The sequence below is a fragment of the Orycteropus afer genome, unplaced genomic scaffold, assembly GCF_000298275.1.
Source record: "Orycteropus afer afer isolate SDZICR_OR568_19922 unplaced genomic scaffold, OryAfe1.0 scaffold00028, whole genome shotgun sequence".
In the NCBI taxonomy this organism is placed as follows: domain Eukaryota; kingdom Metazoa; phylum Chordata; class Mammalia; order Tubulidentata; family Orycteropodidae; genus Orycteropus; species Orycteropus afer.
This window is the reverse complement of record NW_006921615.1, coordinates 6,320,525-6,341,538: the sequence shown is the minus strand read 5'-3', so window position 1 is coordinate 6,341,538 and position 21,014 is coordinate 6,320,525. Positions and strand designations below refer to the sequence as shown.

General features: G+C 36.0%; 1 protein-coding gene across 1 annotated transcript in view; it reads right to left on the bottom strand.

The window, feature by feature from the left end:
• The window catches only part of BEND7 (BEN domain containing 7), a 122,420-nt gene that overhangs the window by 67,717 nt on the left and 33,689 nt on the right, over positions 1 to 21,014 (bottom strand). The window contains exons 3-6 of the mRNA XM_042780227.1: positions 20,359 to 20,661; positions 16,420 to 16,542; positions 12,440 to 12,705; positions 424 to 649 (exon numbers count right to left, since the gene is read on the bottom strand). Coding sequence (XP_042636161.1) covers positions 424 to 649; positions 12,440 to 12,705; positions 16,420 to 16,542; positions 20,359 to 20,661 — 918 coding nt within the window. The remainder of the gene's footprint in view (positions 1 to 423; positions 650 to 12,439; positions 12,706 to 16,419; positions 16,543 to 20,358; positions 20,662 to 21,014) is intronic.

Below are 21,014 nucleotides of genomic sequence, written 5' to 3'. Positions count from 1 at the left end.
ACAATAAAAAAATAAATAAATAATAATTTAAAAAAAGTTTTTAAAAAATAAATTAAAAAGTTAAGAAGAAATCATATTCTGGTAAAGTTCTTAGTTAGAAATTACTGAGAAGAAAAATACCTTCCTTTAAAATTCAATTAAGAATAAAATTTCTTTTTGGTTCTGCTGCAGATCAAACTGGCTGCTAAATTATTATTTTAACAAATTAACATCACTGTTAAATACCAAATTCTATTTGGTATTTGGGTATCTGGGTTGGTGAGGAATATAGCTCACACTCCAAAACCATGCTACTTAAGATTTAAGATCTGCCAATGACAAATTAAATTAACTTCTGGCTAGCTGACTGTTTCAGCTGCATCTTTATGGAATGAAGGCAAAGCTCAACAAAGAAACCATAAAAATGAAATGATGCAGACCAACCTTTTATTGCACCCACAATATTTTGGTCTAGTCCTTTCCGGTTGTCATTGAGTCCTCTTTTCCGCTTCCCGTTGGGTAAGGAGTTAGCCAAAGTCTTGTCATCAAAAAATGCACACACCAGTTTTCTAAACAGAAGGCTTCCTGAGCGAGTGTAGTTTGACAATATAGAGTCCAGTTGAGATTTAGGCATAAACACATCAAAACCTTCAGCAAGTTGCACTTCTGGCTACCAAAAGAACATAAATATTTCATTAAAAGCAACATTTGAAGCATTTGACTTTGGGCATATGTTCTACACAAAACATCACTAGCTATTGAAATGCCCATAGCCTGCAAATGATAAAGTCTCAGCTTTGTGTGCCAGTATTTGCAATTTATAACATCAGTTTACTAATTGTAATTCAGAAAATAAGATGCTCTAATTCCAACATTAAGTCTTACCAACAGCAGTGGAAAGGACTATACTGAAAGTGTGTTCCTGACCTCAGAAATATTCAACAGACAGCTGCATAATCACAGAACCATGTAATTCTGGGATCAAAAGGGAACTGAGACTTCTGGGTGATACTCCCTTATTTTGTAAATGAAAGAAATATGCCCAAAGTGATTAAAACAAAAATGACTTTAAAATAATTAAAATGTATTCAATGTGTTACACTTTACAGATAACTTTCTCATATGTTAAATCATTTAATTTCATTTGCCTAAGGACACAAATATGGGGCTATTCCTCAGGTCCCATGCTCCTTCTACAATGTCAGTGGTTTTTAGCTGTTTAAATATTTTTCCTCTTCAGTGAAAACATATGTAAATCTAATACATAATATAGGTAAAAATGATGAGCAGTTTCCCCAGGAAGTTTAAATCCACTCTCTACCCCACATTTGGGAGGAAAATCTGAAGCTACATCTCAGAGCACCATTTGAAAACCAATCATTAATCACATTGCTTCCCTGTCAGAGATTTCCAAGGGAATTCTTAAATGACTGGGATATTGAATCAGAAGACCTGTAAGGGGCCTCTCAACTTGGACTATATCATATTATGATATAAGCTCAGACACTAATAATGCATTCTTGATCAGCACACCATGGATATTTACAACTCATCTTTTCATCTTTCAACTCAGCTTACTTCATTTCCTTTTCAAAGCCTTTTCTAACTCCTTCCTTCCTAAGGAGGCAGTTATGCACTCTTTGTCACTGCTGTTCATCTGACATAGTCATATGATTTTATTCATCATACTATATTATAGTTATTTACTAGACTGTAGCCTTTCTCGAGGCTTAGCACTCAGGGTTTGTATCTATAGGGCCCAGCACATAGTAGGCAGTCAATAAATTCTTGCTAGTCTTATGAAAGTTCATTAGTCATTATCTAAACTATTAAGTCACTTCCTGTTGATTATGACATGATAGCTCTACAATAACTTTAATATGAAGAAATGCAATTGATAAACTTTTTTTTTTTTTAGGAAAAAAAAATCCTTACTTAAGTAAGATGTATTATAAAAGCTTACTCTTAGATCTCATAGTTATCACTTTGCAAACCTGGCACTATTTTAGATGTTCTAAATCATATTAGAAATGTGAATATTCAGGATTAGGTTTTCTCCTTCAGAACAGGAATTATTATTTTGTTTGTCCTACTGTTTTTCAAAATGCTTAGAATACCATGGTCAAACTAAAGAGGATGTGGAGCAGACGGTGTAGGAAGGAGCTCAGGCCTCAACCTTCCAAAATGCGTTACTCAGAAAGTCATCTCATTTCCTTCTTTCATTTTGCCATCGAACTTTTTGTCTATGGACAATTGGATAATATCATTGTAAGAAAAGTACTGTCCAATTTTTTTTCTTCTGACTTTAGCATCCTGCTGCTGGTGAAAGGCTGCAGAAGAGAGCTGGAGGCTGTATACTTCATTCCTAGAACAGAACCCGACGCATGCCAGGCACTTGATATGTATCTGTTGAATTAATCAGGATTGAGAGAATTTTACCATCATAATCCAGGATGAAGTTTAATCCTAAGAATTCTTTTTTCCACATCCTATAAGTGCATTTGAAACTTTTATCCTAAATGAATCGATCACAGATTTGCTAAGTGCTCATGTATCACTGAAGGCCATTAAAAAAACAAAAAAAAAAAATCGCAAAAAACTTAGTTTACATTATAGAAGTGGCTATAAGGCTATTCGAGGGGTTAGGATGATATAACCAAAAAAAACCCTAAACCCATTGCTATGGAGTTGATTCTGATTCATAGTGACCCTATAGGACAGAGTAGAACTGTCCCATAGGGTTTTCAAGGCTGTAAATTGTTACGGAAGCAGATTGCCACATCTTTCTCCCACAGTGCCACTGGTGGGTTTGAACCGCCAACCTTTCAGCTGGCAGCTAAGCACTTTAAACACTGCGCTACCAGGGCTCCTCTGGGTTGTATAAAAGCTCTAAAACTTGGAAGAGAAAAAAAGGGGGAAAAAAAAGGAAGGATACCAACTTACCTTATTCATAGATAAGCATCAATGAATAAGAATCAAACCCTCAAACAGGTCCTTAAAACTCAGCAATATGATCTCTGAGACTTCTAGTTTGTTTTAACTTTTTATTGTGATGCGAGTGAAAGTTTACAAAGCAAATGGGTTTTCCATTCTACAATTCATACACATTTTGTTTCACAACACTGATTGCAATCCTGGCATTGTTAACATCACTCTTCCCATTTCCTCCCTAGGTTTCCCTTTCCCATTTCTCCTTCATTCCTATCCCTTCCTGCCTCCTGAGCTCTGTCTCTGGGCAAAAGCTGCTCTTTGATCTGCTACGGCCAACTGCTGTAAGGAGTGCATACCCCTCGAGCATTCCTGTTCACCTTATAGGCCTGTCTATTGCTTGGCTGAAAGTTGAGCTATTAGAGTGAGTTCAGTTCCAGGCTTGAAGGGTGACTAAGGACCACAGTCTTTGGGGTTCTACCAGTTTCTATCCAAGCAGTAAGCCTGGTCTTCTCTATGATTTTTAGTTTTGTTCTGTATTTGTCTCCCACTCTATCCAGGGCCTTCTATTGTGATCCATTTCAGAGCAATTGGTAGTGGTAGCCAGACACAATCTGGTTCTTCTGGTCTTATGGTTGATCAAGGAGGCTGGGGTTTGTGTGGCCCATTATTCCTCTGGACTATTTGTTTTCAAGCATCTTTGATTTTCTTCATTCTTCTTTGTTTTGGATGAAAGGAGACCAACAGTTGTACCTTAGATGGCCCCTCTCTAACTTTTAAGACTGTAGTTGCTACTAACCACAGTAGAATATAGAACATTGTTGTTGTAAACTATATTATGCCAATAGAGCTGGCTGTCCTCTGTGACTGTGATCCTAAGCCCGCAAGCCCAGTGATTTATTACCTCAAGATTTTTGGTTGTGGGTAATAAGTTTTCATAACTTTGCCTCCTGACTGCTCTACAGTCATGGGTATATTTATAGCACATGCAAATACGTATGTAGAAATATCCTTTGCCAAACCTAAATACAGTAGTGGGTGTTGACTTCTGCCAACTCATACCTATTCAGCTTACCTGTCTGCTTATGTATCCACTCCTACATTATTATTATTATTAATACTGCAGGATTCTGTATGTAATGGCATTTCCCTTTATTGTCTGTAACTCTTATGCACCTCTCCATGTCTTCCTTTGTCTTAGTGACATTGTGCTGATCATCTCCTTGTGGTATATTGCCTTTCCTTTCACCCAAATTAATGTGTCTATTATTTAGTGAATTTCCCTTCCTTCCCCTCCCATGCCTGAAAATCTTCAAAGAATGTTTCTTTCTGTGTATAAATATTTCCTTATAATAGTGTACTCATACAGTACTTGTCCTTTTATGACTGACTAATTTCCTTTAGCAAATGTCCTCCAGGTTCATCCATGCTATGAGGTGTTTTGAGGATTCTTCGTCATTCTTTGACATTGCATAATATTCCATTGTGTGTATGTACCATAGTTCGAGACATCCAGATTTCTTAATTAGTAATGACTAAATGCTAAAGTTATGTCTATAAGATGCCATAAAGCAACAATTTCTTAAAAAGAAGAAAAGAGGCTAACTTTATTGTTTGATCTGTGAAGATGATAGTTTAATTAATCTCCAAATTTTACTATGAAACTTTTTTATTTCCTCCATTTTGTAAATACAATCCAGTGGATTACAACCATGCAATGATCATGAACAACTATGAATAGGTTAAAACTCTTTCTTTATGTGTATCACTGAATTTCTTCTTTTTGTTTATTGGTTCTGGTTTAAATGACATCTCTCTCCTTACTAATGATCACTATGGTAGGAACAGCCACTACTGCAAATGAACACCATTTTAAAAACTGAATTTCTCTGACAGATTCACTATTTGATACTCAAGCCAAGACAGATAGCGAATACACTAATTTACAGAGTCTATGAATTAATGAAGTAATATGATCTTTAAATGATGACATCAAAATTATAGAGCAGATTTTACTAAGAGTCTTTGTTTTAAGAATCTGAACTCCCACTATAAATTTGGATTTTCATGTATATCTTGTCCATTTTAGGTACTTCAGCATCTCAGCACAACAATGTATCAAATGTTTGATTTTCTTTATCCAGTAGAGTCACACTGTACACTACTGCCATTCTGAAAGCAAAAATTGCATTTAGTCATAATGACCCTTAAAAAAGCTCCTGGACATTAATTTGTTTCTCTTTGCATAGAAGCAGTTGGGGTGAGATCTATTTTTTTGTGAAGGATCCCTTAACCAGGTAAATTAGAAGATTTGTCTCCCTAAATCCCCATTAGCTATCATGTGACTCCCCTGTATAATCTCAAGAAAAAAACTGTAAGGCAGTTCTAAAGAGATCATACAAATTAATCACAGAAGGAACATATTTCTGATACAGGCTATTTTATGTAAGTATTATCAATACCAAATTACAGTATGATGTGCAAAAAGCTACACGTGGTCACAACTGAAAGGGTAAAACTGAAGGTAAAAAAAAGAGTAAAAAGAAGTGTATGAATATTCATATTGAGCATTAGTCCCAGAGTTTCAATTGCAAATTACGAATTTATCCATAAGATTTATAAATTCTGTGTGCTGTAAAATAATCGTATTTACAGGCATATGTACAAGGTTGTTTATATGAGATCATGTGGTGATGGAGATCAGAGGGTTCTAGGCTGGCTGGCTAGTCAATCTCAGACTGGCTCAGGAGCCAAAGCTGGAAGAAAATGCTGATAAAGAGGCAAGATTATGTTGAAGAAGGCTCACAATTTTAGACTGGAAAATATAGAATAAGATTTATAAGAATGTTTAAAAGGGTGTGAATTGAGTTTTTATGTTCACAATACTGCATACAATGACCCTTTATTCTCATTTAGTATTTATTTAGCAGCATATTAAATGTATTTCTAGGAAAGTAAGCTTCAGTTTATGAAAGAAATTTTTAAAGAGTACAAAAACCCCTCACAAGTGATTTTATTTTGCTCATAAATGTGACCTGCTCCTACTTGAGAAAAGTGGGAAATTAGAAACTTAGGAGAAAATAGGAAATTGTTTCCTACAACTCAAGTTTCCTCCAGGTGGATTTAGCAAGAATTAGTGCTACCAATTATTAAATGCTGTGCCAAGAACATGGCCAATGAGCTGGGTAGCCACAAAAGCACACTGAAAAGCAGGCATCCTCTAGTTGGTCCAGCCTGTACAGCTGCTACCATTAAGCAGCTCAATAGGTAAGACATGGAGCTATAAGGATCATTGGTGTCAATGCGCAGAGGCTCCACATTTGATGTACTACATCAAGGTTAACATTGTAAGGTGGGTGTTCCGTACAAAGTCAAGTACGCTGGGCCAAAAGTTTTTTCCAAAAGTATGAGTAATCTATATACTAGCATATATTTAATGCCAAACTGGAAAAAAAATTGTAAGACATCATTAAAGAGCCAATTCTTTATAGTTTCTTAGTTGAAAAATTTTTTGGTAGAACTGAGAATTTAATTTTAGAAATGACAATACAATTTAGTCCCTTGAAAATTTCTTCATGTACTTGCATAATGAGGTATTACAAGTCTTTTGGTAATGTTTTTAGCTTTTTCTTTCTCAGGTAATAAATTAATGACACTGAGACTAGGGTTTGATTTATGCTAAAGATATCTAAGCCAAAACGTATAATACATATGATTTTAACCAGGACTCTCTAGCTCCTTTCACTTTGTTGTTGTTGTTGTTGTTATGTGCCGTAGAGTCGGCCCCGACTCATAGCGACCGCTCCTTGGGTTCCCGAGGCAGTATCTACGGAAGTAGGATTGCCCAACCTTCCTTCCGGGGAGTGGCTGGTGGGTTTGAACAGCCAGCCGTCTGGTTAGCAGGCAAGTGTCTTAGCCACTATGCTACCAGAGCTCCTTCCACTTTAACACCAGTGAAACTGCTTCTCTAAGAGAGATGTACACTTCAAGGATCTGTACTTTACTCTCCAAACAGAGAACTAATCCTCTTCCATGCTTCCTTGCTACTTTTGACTGCCTATATTAATCCTCTTATTTTGTAATTACTATTTATGCATTTTCCTCTCATATGCTCCTTGAAAGAGAAGGACTATTTCATTTATTTCAATATGTCTTGGAAAACTGTGATAATAATTAACATTTATTTGGTACTTACTATATTCCAGGCCCTGGGATAACACATATTACATGGATTTTCTAATTTAATTCTCAATTTATGAAGCAGCTACTATTATTACCCCCAATTTTCAGACAGGAAAACTAAAGCTTAGAGAAGCTAATTAATTTGTCTAAGATTACCCAGCTAATAAATGATAAAGCAAAGATTTAAGCCCAAGTAGTCTACACTAGAACTTACTCTCACAAACACATACTGCCTCAATTTCAGTGTGACAGTAAATAAATAAAGAAGTTTGCTTGCTTGATTTATTTTATCAGTTTCCAGTAAATCACTTTACTGGGCTAAGAAGGTATTACAGAAACTAAGATCCAAATTCAGAAGCTATTTCTGTTGAAAGAAACAATGCATTATAAATTATTTTTAAAATAATTATGTAAGATAAATATTGACAAAAATATCTTGGGCTGATTTGTTTTCTGATAATTTGAAAATATATGTAGTCTAGGATTACTGGAGAATATACAACTGTACTAACTACAATAATTAGAAAAAACATTTTTTACTTTAAAAAAATTATTATTAAGTGATTTTTAAAAACTGGTCTGAGTCTTTTACCAAAGCTAGAAAACAAACAAAACAAAAAACAGCAAAACAAACTTAGACCATGTGTACATGTCCTGAAAAACACAACTCAGTATATCGATAGCAATCGTTTAAAATTAACACTTATGGTGTCTGAGTATAAGTAGAATATTGGGTTGTGAACTCATAAAGAAATAATGAAATGCTGTATTTAAATCTGAAATTAGTTCTGGTTTTCTGCTTTTGCTACTGTGTAATTTAGGCTTGGAATTTTATTTAATGTGTTAATTTAAAATGGGTCAAATAATCCTGCCCAAAAGACAAACATTTCTGACCACTCCCTTTTTAAAAGCAGTATTTTTTAAAAAAGAAATAAACTATGTACATGTATTTAAGGAGCTCTGGTGGTGTAGTGGTTAAAGCATTCAGCTACTAACCAAAAGGTTGGCAGTTCAAATCTACCACCTGCTCTATGGGAAAAAGATGAGGCAGTTTGTTTACATAAAAATTTACACCCTTAGAAATCCTATAGGGCAGTTCTACTCTGTCCCGTAGGATCTTTACAAGTCAGAATCAATGTGATGGCAATGAGTTTTATATGTTTTTGCTCATCCATTGTTTGTTTAACTGAAGTTTACGTTGTTGTTGTTCTTAATGTAGGTCGAGTCGGACACGACTCATAGCGACCCCTCCTTGGGTTTCTGAGGCAGGATCACTACGGAAGTAGATTACCCCATCTTCCTTCGGAGGAGTGGCTGGGGGGTTTGAACTGCCAGCCTTCTGGTTAGCAGTCAAGTGCCTTAGGCACTATGCTGCCAGAGCTCCCAACTGATGTTTATATTCACCCCTATAAAGGCTGCTTAGCTAGGACTGCTAAGATTAAAAAGAACCAATATTTATTGAGTGCTTAAAACGGGCCAGGCGCTGTTCTAAGTGCTTTGCATACATTAATTCATTTAATTCTTCCAACAGGCCAACTCTATGAAGTAAGCACTATTTTTAATCCCCATTCAACAGAGAAAAAACTGAGTGAAGAGAGGTTAGGTTTACCACCAGCTCAGGTTCACACAGCTGAGATTCTAACCTAGACAATCTGACCTCAGAACCTGCACTCCTAACCATTAATTCTCCCCAAGAAGCTTCCAAGTAAACAGAATAAACAGCCATAGTCCAACTTTTCAGTTCTCTTTTGTTCTCATTCCACAAACATTTACTGAGTATTCACCCTGTATAAGAATTGTGCTAGCTAAGTCTTTCAACACTAAGGATAAGAGCAGACAATAGACCTGGGTTTAAGAACCATTTCCCCTGTTTTCTGGCTGTGTGAACTTGGACAGGATATGTAAGCCCTTTATGCCACACTTCCTCACCTATAAAATCAGGATAGTAATAACACCTCACAGAGCTGTTGAGGTAAGTCATTTATCACAGGATGGCATTTAAGTATTGTTACATACTCCCTGCTCTTGAGAAATTAGGATGGAAAGATGAGAAATCATGTAAATAATTACAAAACAGTCTGGAAAGTTCTGTAACAGATGACTGCTCAAATCATCTTGGAACCTTGAGGGGGGGGTGTGGAGAGAAGAAAGAGTAAGAAGGTAAGAACAAGTAAGTGGGTGTTAACAAAGGAGGGGATTTGAATTAAAGTCATGTTCTAGATCTAAAGTTTTTTAAGTTTTATTTCGTATATTGTCCCTAATGCAAATGTAAATGTTTTGCCTAATAAATAACATTTATGAGGACCTTTTATATGCCAGGCACTGCAATAGTAGTTTCCTGTATATTATATAGTCCTTTAATGCTTACACACTCTGAGGTTGTGTTGATATTTCAGTTGGTTTTGATTAGTATTTAACGTTTTTCTGCATTTAAGTAGGGGTAATCATTATCAATCAGATGTTGGGTGGTCTACCTGCAATGATCTATATAACCCCATAGGGCCGTTATGTTTATGCCTATGCATGGATAGACATATTAGTATTTGTGTGACACTACAAGTCATGGTGTAAAAAGGAAAACAATATATTGTGAATTAAAAAAAAATTTAGAGTAAATTTTCTATACTTAAAAAACCATAAGTATATGTTTTATGTGTCATCTCCCCATTGGTCCTAGCTCTAATCTTTCTCTTGTGCTCCAAATATCCAATGAACATTCTGAGAATACGAAACTTATTTTTATTTTTCATCCTGAACTGAAAACCTGCTTCTACTCTTGCTTCCCCTATCTCATTTACAGAAATCACTACCATCTAGTTAGTATCCAACCTAGTTGACTTTCTATACCAAGTCTTCTGTGTACTCACACAGTACCTCTTAAATGCCTGTCATTTTTCTTTCTCTTCAGGCTCACTGTCCTTGTATAGATCCTCCAACACTCTTGCCTAGTTGACTGTAATTATATTCCTCCCAGGTTTGTCTAGTATCTCCTCTCTACAGCCATCTGTCATTGACACTGCTATTGCAGCTACCATTCTGAAACACAGATATGATTATTCCTCTACTTAAAACCTGCCATGGCTCCTTACTGTCTACAAGATAAAGGCCCAAGGCTTCAGCTTGAGAAGCTTTTACTATCTGGCCCCATCCTACTTTTATATCATAATCTGCAACCAACCCTAGCCAGACAGTGCTTTATCAACATTGGACCACTTGCCCAAACCTACAACTTTGGACCTAATCTTCCCAATGCTGAGTAATTTCCAGAACCCATCTTTAAAGATAAAATTTTCATCTACTGTATTGTCTCCAATTTGTTTTATAGAATAATTCCTGTGAGATTATTAATTTTCTGCTTTCTCCTCTGGACTTTCCCTGAACTTTAAAAGCCTGATATCTAAGAAATAAAAAAAAGACTAGGAAAATAGCTTAATTTGGATGCTTTAGAATTGATGATCCCATCCCTTAAGGGATGCCACTCACACTAAGGGACAGCACAGACCAGCCATGTTAATGCCAGTGTGCAGGATCCATAGAGAATTTCCTCATCCAATGATGGTACTCAATGGATGGTTCTCTAAAGGAAGTTACATTTTTTGCTGAGTAGATGAACCAAATGGTGTATCAGCTGGGTAATGTAAAGCTACCATCCATACTTTTTTTCTTTTTTTAGAAGCCTGTTATTCTTTAATCAAAGACAATCAGCATCTAATTGAGTTTTCATGAACAGTTCTGAATGTGCTTTATCAAATTTAATCACTCTTGTTAACAAAAATAATCATGAATAAAAAGCAAATTATTTTTAGCATGGTATATAAATAAAATTATAATACTAATACTGGTAAAGATAATAAAATTCTAGTTGATCCCAAATATTTCACTAATGTACATAGGCCTTTTTCCAATCTTCCTCATCTAGGTGCATTTAGAGCTTAAAAATTGGAAAAGAGAGAAAGTTTAGTCATTATCAGTAGATCTGCCCATTTCAGAAATAATTTATGCAATTCAAATGATTGTTCCTGATACATCAAAACCTATCAGAATAAAAATGCTTAGACAATTCAAGGAAAATATAAAGCATTATGAAAACTGCTGAGGAATGACTGTACTGTGTTAAGACATAATTTACCTCTCTTTCCAAGTATGTGATCTACGTGGTGCTTGAAACCAGGGCCTTAGTTGTAATGATAATGTAATCAGATGAGCTGATAGGCCCACACAGAGCATTATCATTAATGATTTTTTAAATTATTATTATAATTTTTTTAGTCTAGAAGAATTTAACAATAATAGCATGTATTCATATATAAAAATACTATTTTAACACCAAGGATTGGGTAAAAGTTCAAATGAATTTTCTAGTCTAAAAAAGTCTCAAGATGATTATTTTTGTCACCTCCCTCTATTAAAGATCCAGCGTGGATATATACTAGCAAACTATCTTTGTATAACTTAAAAGGGAACACTTTTAAAAAACAACAGCAATTTATTTCTTATTTAAAGTTTAAAAGGTAGGGCCAAACTTCAATCCTATATAGGCCTGTGGGAGTTCTCAGCAGGATTCTCATCCTATGCAATCTGATAATAATAGATCACTCATTCTCATTTATTTTAAGAACTCCCCCAACATGTTGGGGTTCACAACATAAATGCGCTTAGATAAAAATACCGTAAAGAGTATGCAATTGCAAGCATAACACACCATTAAAGAAATTCGTTTATGGTCATATGAATATAAAATAACAAGTCAGAGGGGTATCTAGACGTCATCCAACATCTTTGACTGCAATGACATTCTAGCTATGATATTAAAATAGAAAATCCTTTGCAGAGCATTAACCTATCATTACACAGAGTAAATGGCATGGCACTGCAACCTAATTAGCAGTGTAGCTTGCATCTATAAAATAGAATTAGCACTACTGCTCCTTTTTTATTATTAGTTTGTGTTTCTAGAAAGGTGTGACCTTATCTGTAGGGTTCTATTCATTTATGCCCATCTACGAAGGATTTAATTATGTTCTTTTAGTTCTCTACACTGAGGAAATTGAAAACTGCCACTTCAGAATTGAAAATGTTAAAGAAATTAGTGAGATTATTTACTCTGTCATTCTTCTTCCTTCAGAAATGAAGAATGGAAATATATTTAAACAAATAAGGCATAACATTTTAGGAAAAGAAAATTCCAGGCAAGGGAATTAGTAGTCTTCCTTTCCTCTCTCCCACATGTATTCTGCAAATGTCTCTACTTTCCTTGGGGAGAACTAGTCAAGGGGAAAATGTCTTAATACTATAAAATTCCTGAAAGTTACATCACATTACAGTCTGCAGCCATAAAATATCAACTTACATCTGAGGAAGGTGATTCAAGAACAATGCCGAATCCTAAAACGTGGTTCTCCTCAGTGGAGATGTGCTCGGCTGCTTGGAGATCAGACTGCTCAGAGGCCACTGTTGTCTTCTTTTCAGTTTCTAACACACTGGGCTTCTGTTTCACAGTAAGAGGTTCAACAGTCTTTGGGGCAACTTTTTTCTTTTTATTTCTCTTGCGTGAGACAGCAGTTCGCTGGGAGCATATAAGGGAAATTGGGGGTTGTTGTCTGTTTTGAGTTCCAACTGTGAACAATAAACAAAAATATGGTACAGGCACTTGTGTCTAACTTTGGAAAACTTACCACTCCTCTACCTACATGTTTGACAAACTGCAACTGAAAGGAGCCTCACTAACAAATAAATCTCACTCTGGAACACTTCTAAGTTTTAAACGCAAAACAACGTTCAAGAGAAAACTTTGCTTCAGACACTGGTGAATAATTACAGATACAGCTACTACTAGATTCAATAGAAGGAGAGGCTTATGAGCAATGAGAAAACATTTTGGTATGATTTCAGAAATTCTATGACATTTTAAGATAAATGAGAACTCTTGAATTTAAATTTAAACATAGGCCTCCCATGCTCTCTGGTAAGCCAATTTCAGGAATATCTTAACTGTGATTTATGGTCAAACTGATCAATTGCTAAGAATCTACAGATGCCAAAACAGACAAAGACTGAGAAATGGTAATATTTGGGAAAGTCTGATCAAAAGAAACAGTTTGGCATGATTCTATAGTAGGTACCAGTAAGTATGTGGATAAAGCCTGTTATTCACTTATCAGGTACAATAACTCCTTCACCAACAAAAAAATATCCCCCCCCACATCAACTATATCCACAGTACTATATTACATGGTTTCAAGCCAGGCCACTGTACCTCAGTTCATGTGGCTGAAAATAGAGATAGTATGACCTGTACCCAAGAAAATTAGTAAAATCCAGAGACAATTTGAGTTCCAAAGATAAAGAGCACCGTACAAGTGCTAATACTGAATATACAGGTATAGAAATCAAGGATGGTAATTATAGTTTTCACCGGTGCAATTTGAGAAGTAACGTTTGTTAACCATTCACACACACTCTCATAGAAAATTTAATAGAAAGATAAGGCATTTTTATTTAGATCTTTATACATAAATGTGACGTACAAAATATGACCACAGGATATGCCTGCTTTTTACAGAAATACAACTAAAAATATAAGCCAAATAAAAACGAGAGGTCTTAAAATGCACACAAATATGGATACTCCCTCTTACTTATGTGTCCTATCAACTTTGAAAATAAAAAATATTTACACTTTGAACTTGGTGTTTTTATCCCCCAACTGGAAAGAAATATATAAATAAGTACTAGACACATACTATTCTCACTGCAAATGAGCACTGGAAAGTTTTTTAGCTACTCATGCAGTAGTCTAGCTCAGTGGTTCTCAACCTTGGCTCCACATTAGAATCACTCTGGAGCTTAAAAGAAATTTCCAATGCCTCAGTCCCACACCAGACTGACTGAATCGGAATTTCCAGGGGTGGGGCCTGGGCACTAGTGTTTCTTTAAAGCTTCTCAAGTAGTTAGTTCTAAAGTGCACCCAGAGTTGGGAACTTTTCTCAGTTCTATCCAAATTTTCACCCAAAGCTAGGTCTACATTCCCAAAGTCAGATGGATAACTAGAAGCAATTAATCAAGATGGTCTAGGACGCCTTTCTAAGCCTCATTATTCTAAATTAAAAGTGAAAATGTTTTTGGCTTAAAGAACATAGAGACTATCTGAGTTTTTGGTCTCCTTCAAGTCTAGACACAGCCCTAGTCTCTTATATTCAGATCTCATTGCTTGATCTTATTCCTTGCCTTCTCCCTAAAGTAAAGATGAACCTTTCTAAGTACAATTTAAATCTAAATCTTATAGGCAATAAAACGTAAGTAAATCTGCCCACACAGTACAAACTCTTAAGTTTAAGAAAATTAAAGAAGAGTAATTTATGCAGTTTTATCCTTTATGCGATCCTACAGCTTTGGAATAGTTTACTGCCCTACTCTGCAGAGGTTCAGAAAAGGAAACATGGCGACAAAGTGGCATTTACTTAATAGATTCTAAAAAGGTTTCAGTCAAGGATTTAAATGGTTGCAATTTGTAGTTTGCCATTTCAGTAGTAAGAAGCTTAAACAACAAAATAAATCATTACAATTTCATGTGCATATTTTCTTAAGTGCTAACAAATTCTTCCTCTGAGAAAAGAATCCGTATATAATAAAGTAACCTTTCTCTCTGAGCTCCTTATTTAGGAAACGTTAACCTTTGCCAGGTTAATAAGAACACAGCTTATCGTGGTGGAACAAGGTGAGTCGAATGCTTACTGACCTGAGCAAAATGCTTTTTCCCTTGGGATAAAACTAAATTCAGTACTTAAAAAGATGTTGGTTTTCAGAGAGCCTTTTGTTCACTTTACCTTAATGTGATCTTTGGTGACTGATGTGTTTAAGTATTAAGCTTTTTATATCAAAACCGTATCACTGAATATTAAAATTTTATTTGAATTCACTAAATGGCTACAAGAACAATTTCTGAATGATGACCTTCCTGGATACCATTAGGGTGAAATGGGAGGAATACCAGTCATAATATGACCATACTGTCTATTTTCCTGCTGTAGGCTAAGATCAAATAACAATTTTTCCTACAAGAGGGACAGGTTGGTAACTTCATTTATAGTTTTCCTGTACCTGTGATTTAAAAATATATATATATGGTTTTTTTCCACCTAATTGTGGAGATTAAGATATAGCCACTTTATTGAAGACCTAGACTTCCAGATTTCCATGCACTGCTCCATGCTCTTTAAAACACTACTAATGAAATAGCTTATGTTTATATTATGCTTTACAAAGTCTATTTACATTTACTATCTTATTTTATTTTCAAAACAACTCTGTGAGTTCAAAATCAATCCTCAACTTACAGATGAGAAATGTGAGGCTTAGATAAATCACATAGCTGTATTAGGGGCAATTGAGACCCCAATCTCAAGCTACAAATCCATTGTTCTTGTGTTCTTCAACTTGTCTAACAGTAGTAAGAAAAAGAAAAAAAAAAAGAGAGAGCTACGTAAATAAAGATGACAAAACATGAGGTGTCTTTCAGCTATCAGCAATATAACTCAGAGCCTGAGGTAAGGTCCAACAAGTCTTCTTTGCTTATGTTCTTGAATACGTTCAACAGTGGAGCCTATGCTTCCTCAGGTGTTCCTCCACATACATTAAAAATGGGTGGTTTCCCTACCATCACACAAAGCCCTAAGTGACTTGGGCGGTAATGAGAGTTGTTCAAATATTTGAAAAAAAAAACAACCCAAACTTACTGCTGTCGAGTCAGATCCAACCCACAGCGACCCCTCCTTGGGTTTCTAAGGCAGTATCACTATGGAAGTAGATTACCCAATCTTCCTTCCGAGGAGTGGCTGGTAGATTTGAACCACCAGCCTTCTGGTAAGCAGTCAAATGCCTTAGGCACTATCATCACCAGGGCTCCCTGTTCAAATATACACAGCCCCAAACTTAAGCACCTCAGGATGTAAGAAGATGAGCCATCCTCATTTTCTTTTCTGACAACCTTATTGTCTGTCGAGTCACATTAGGAAAATGAACCCAAGAACTCTGCCCACCTTCATGTATAATTCTTCCAAAATTTAATTAACTGACATTTGTGAAGTACTAAGAGATCATAGGATGAAGTATACTGAATACATGTAGTATTATTAGCAATAAAAATTTGTTTGATTTCCTAAAGGAAAAATGGATTGTAGGAAAAAGCTGAGAAAATAGATACTTGAAAGAGCACAGCAAGACAGCAAGGTGGAAAGAACTAAATAATAAAAGCACAGTAAACATCCCAACTGAAGATGTCAGATATGCATTAAAAATCAAAGGAATCATTTCAAGGCCTGATCTTTGTACCTGCTTGAATTTGCATTAATTTCCTCATGGTCTTAAGTTCTTGGAGAATGGCCTGCAACGTTGACTGGCAGTTGCAAGTACAGCAGTTTGATCCACCTGACGAATTCACCACTGGAAGTTCTCCTAAGCATGAAAGGAAAGAATGATATACTCAAAAAAAAAAAAAAAAAAGTATCTTGACAGGAGTACATGCAATCATTATGAAACTGTGCCTAAGGAAAATGTACCTAATAATTTTAAAAACCTAAATTTTGGGGTCTACCTTTATCCAATTATGTAAGCTTCTATATTGTAAGGTACATGCTGTTTCATGGCGGGGGAACCTGCAGGAACATATGAACACAATGCACTGTCTCAGATGGCATCCTTACTGTCAGACCAGTTCATCTCAGATAACAATACCATAAAAATTAACTATAAACATACCCACGCTATGCTACACACACCAAAAAAAGGAGAATAGTCTTAAAAAAAATTGGTAGTTATGTATGTTAAAGAGTTCATATCAAGAATTAAATGAGATTAATTATTTTAAAATAGTTTTAATATTAAGCATGTTATTAAAAAAATTCAGAACTGTGAACACAATTAAAATTTTAGAATACTCTCTGGGTGTGGTGTGCTTGGGGTCAAGAAAAAGTGAGAACAGAGTATGGGAGGATTTTTTTACCCTGATAGGTGAGAGGTTGTTGGTGTGTTGATATTTCTCCAACTTAAGAAGATCCTGTATCTTTTACTCATTCCCATTTCTCTTCTCTCACCTTAGTTTTTCATTTTTAAAATGCAATCTCTTTTCCTGAATAAAACTCTTCTTATTTTTCCCCTTATATGTAAACAAATAGCCTCCTATTGTTTTGGGGATAAAGTCACTCCTACAGCAGAACTCCCTCTAGCATCAGTCATTATCCCCTAATATACAATGGATTGGTTTAAGAGACCTCTGTCAGTTATGTCTTTCAAAGGTTATAGAGTTTTGTTCCAATTATATCTTTTATTGGAGTGCTGGTGGCGTAGTGCCTAAGGCATTTGACTGCTAACCAGAAGGCTGGCAGTTCAAACCCACCAGCCACTACTCAAAGGAAGATTGGGCAATCTACTTCCATAGAGATACCACCTCAGAAACTCACAGAGGGGTCACTGTGGGTCAGGATCAACTCAATGGCAGTGAGTTATATCTTTTATTATACATTAAATGTAATCTCAGTCCTATGATGTGCATTATTTGTGGATGCTATGAAAAAAACTGCCAGAGCAAAATCATGAAATACTTGAAAGATAAATTAGTGTTTGAAGTAGCACAATTACTTAAATTCAAAATGATAGCAAAATGAGAGGTTACTACTTTAAAACTACAAATGATTTCAATGAAATATCAAAGTAATCAGTTATATGTAATGCATTTCTATGGAAAATATACAAGCAATTAACACAAAAAGATCTACTTTCAAAATAATATGGAAGAATTTATATTTGTAACTTTTATGAACATTAGTAATATTTTCCAAGTAAATCTACCATCCTTGTGAACTAGAAAATAGAACACTGTTTACCCAAAACGTATTGATGTGGGGTCTACTAACATCATACATACATCAAGGTATTTTATTTTTCGTATCATTTCTTCCATGGCAGTAGAGTTAGGAGGGCCTTATAGACTATCCCTAGTCACTGTTCTAAGCAGTTTTATTATTTTTTTTAAATCACTTTTAGAGGACAAAGCCAAGCCTTTTTAACTTCTTATAAATCATTTTCTAATTTTAAAGAGAACTGACTTTTTATTTTTATGGAGGAGTCTTTAAAGACCTAGCTCCCTCCAACCTGGAAGCATGCCAGCCTGTGAATTTGATATTGGCTTATGTAATACTGAGGGAAAGACAAGACACCCGTACATCTCTTGGGGTCTCTCGCTGTCTTATCAGCAGTGTCTCAGGATGGCTTTTCATGCCTTTGAATTGGTTACTGCAAATTGAGTTCTTTTTTTAAAAAAATCAGAAGTTTTCTTCTTCCAGAATACTGTGAAATAAAAATGAATGGGAAAAATTCTTAACTTTTTAAGGAATCTGAAATGAACCGTCTTGCTAAGGACATTCTTATTTTGTCTTGTTCTCTACGTGAAAACTATAGATCTGCACATCTATATATAATTTATAGGGCAAATAAAATCCAGCATCACTGGATAGAAATTTAACATGATCAGGAAAATTGACAATTTCTTCCTCAAGCTTTGAAAAAAGTTGCCATTTAATATTTCTTTAACAATTAGGAACCTAAGTTATGGAATTTTTATTCAAAAGGGATAGTTTTCGATACTAATGAAGGAAGCTAAACATATGGATCATTTGGACCAGTGGCTACAGTGTGAAGTTAAAGCAAAGGTACCACTCAATACTCTGTCAGTCTTCCCTTTAACTTCTTTTTTATGTGTGTGTGTGATTTGGGTGAAAATTTACAGAGCAAATACACTTTCCATACAGCAGTTCACACACACTTTGTCTCATGACATTGACCACAATTTAGCACAATGCAACATCTCCCCTCCCACTTCCTCCCGATAGTTACCTCTTCCCTGTGTCCATCTCTCCATGCACTCCTACCCCCTGAGCTGTCTCCCTGTGCCTGTGCAGCCCTTCTTTCTCTCATGCTTATTCTCTTCAAGGAGTGTATCTACCTCAGGTAAATGCTCAACTGATATGCCTGTCTATTGTCTGGCTGGAAGCCACAGGTGTGGGTTCAATTCCAGACCTGAAGGGCAGCTAGGGGCCATAGTCTCAGTGGTTCCACCAGGCTCCTTTGGGCCAGCAAACCTGTTCCCCACTTTTTTTTTTTTCCCAAATGATTTTTCCAGAATCTCCTACAAAGATCCTCTTCCAAGTGGTTGACAGTAGTAGCCGAGCACCATCTATTTCTTCTGGTCTCATAGTCGTATAGGCTACAGATTGGATGGTGTACCAGTCACTAGGACTAATTGTTTCCATGAATTTTTGGTTTATCTTCATTCTTCTTGGCTCTGGACGAGGAGAGACCCATCGTTGCATCTAGATGGCAGCCTGTAAGCTTTTAAGATCTCAGTCGCTACTCGCCACAGTAGGAGGTGGAACAATGTTTTGTGTAGTATGTTATGCCAATTGAGCTTGATGTATTTGTGACTATGGTCCCGAGCCCATGGGTTCAACTACTTGGTCCCTCTGGGTAGCTGGCTGTGACCAAGCAGTGACTACAACCTTGCCGCTTGTCAGCCCCATTACACACCTGGGAATTCAGATCATACACATAAAGTTATTGGACCTCTTTCTGCCAACCCTATACATGTTCTTGGGTACACTCCCCACTTCATATACATACCTACTATTTCAGCCTGCCCACCCATCTATCCACCCATATACCCATGTTGCCTTCATTGACCATGCTGTACTATATGTGGAAAAGGGTTCATCTTTGTTGTCTGTACTTCCCATGTACCTCTCTATGCCTTTCTCTTCCTCAACACCACTATATTGATCACTCACATTAACTTCTTCTTATAATGAGAAAAAGTAAAGGAGTAAACAAGAGGATATATTGATCATACAACATGATGAGAAAGCTTCTTTTAATGACAAAGGGGAGTTCTTTGTGCCCCGATATTCAGTCCTGTGTGACAATATCTGTAAACTGGCATATGACAACTTAACTTCTGAAAGGGTAAACTCTCTACTAAGAAATTTTCACCTCTAATATGGATCCCCTAGTCTTTCCTGAGTCTCAACTCTGATTTTTCACACTCTGCAACTTTTTCCTTTATGTTTTCTCTGTCTATCAAAATAGCTAAGCTAAGGTAGGTGATTAAGGAAGGATGAACACACTGTATTCAACTCAAAGAACATGCTGAATATTTAGAAAGACAATATGTTTAGGACAAATCCGCATGAGTGCATTCTGAACGTCTGATGACAGCCTTACCGTTGGAGCTTCCAGCAGTGTGAGGCTGACTCTGGAAGGTTCTAGAGCGGGTACCATACTGTCCTGAGAACTGTCTACTTTGGGATGGTAACTCATTCCATGCACCACCTGAAGAAGGGCGGAGGCTCTGAGGGGCCTCAGCAGAGGAGTTCAAACGCTGAGGCCAGATTAAATCCAAATCCTGGGGCTCTTCTTTTAATTTTTCTCCTTCCTTGCCAACACGCTGATATATCCTCCCAGTACTGTCATTCAGTAATCTTCTCATTCCTGTAATTTGCTTTTTAATTTCCATGCTTTCATCTCCTAATGAAAACAGAGCCAAAGTTAGCATTGCAAATTAGCAAAAGATAAAATAATCCACTACCAAAAAAAAAAAAACAACAAAACCCTTCTTTGGAAATAGGGAATGATTTCTGACTCAAAGTTGGCCATGGTGGGAAGAAATCCATCATATTTCTGCTGCATATCATTTTAATCCCTTTCTGGCCAAGTTCTCTTATGATAAACAGATTTCTTGAATGTGTTTTATCTGGGACACACTTTTAAATTCCTTCTCTAGAGGTATTGTCTGAGTCAGAATGGCATAAGAAAATAAAAAGAAAGGAAACGAAGGTGGGACTACAAGGTAGAAATCCTCTGCTTCTGTGCTTCAGCCA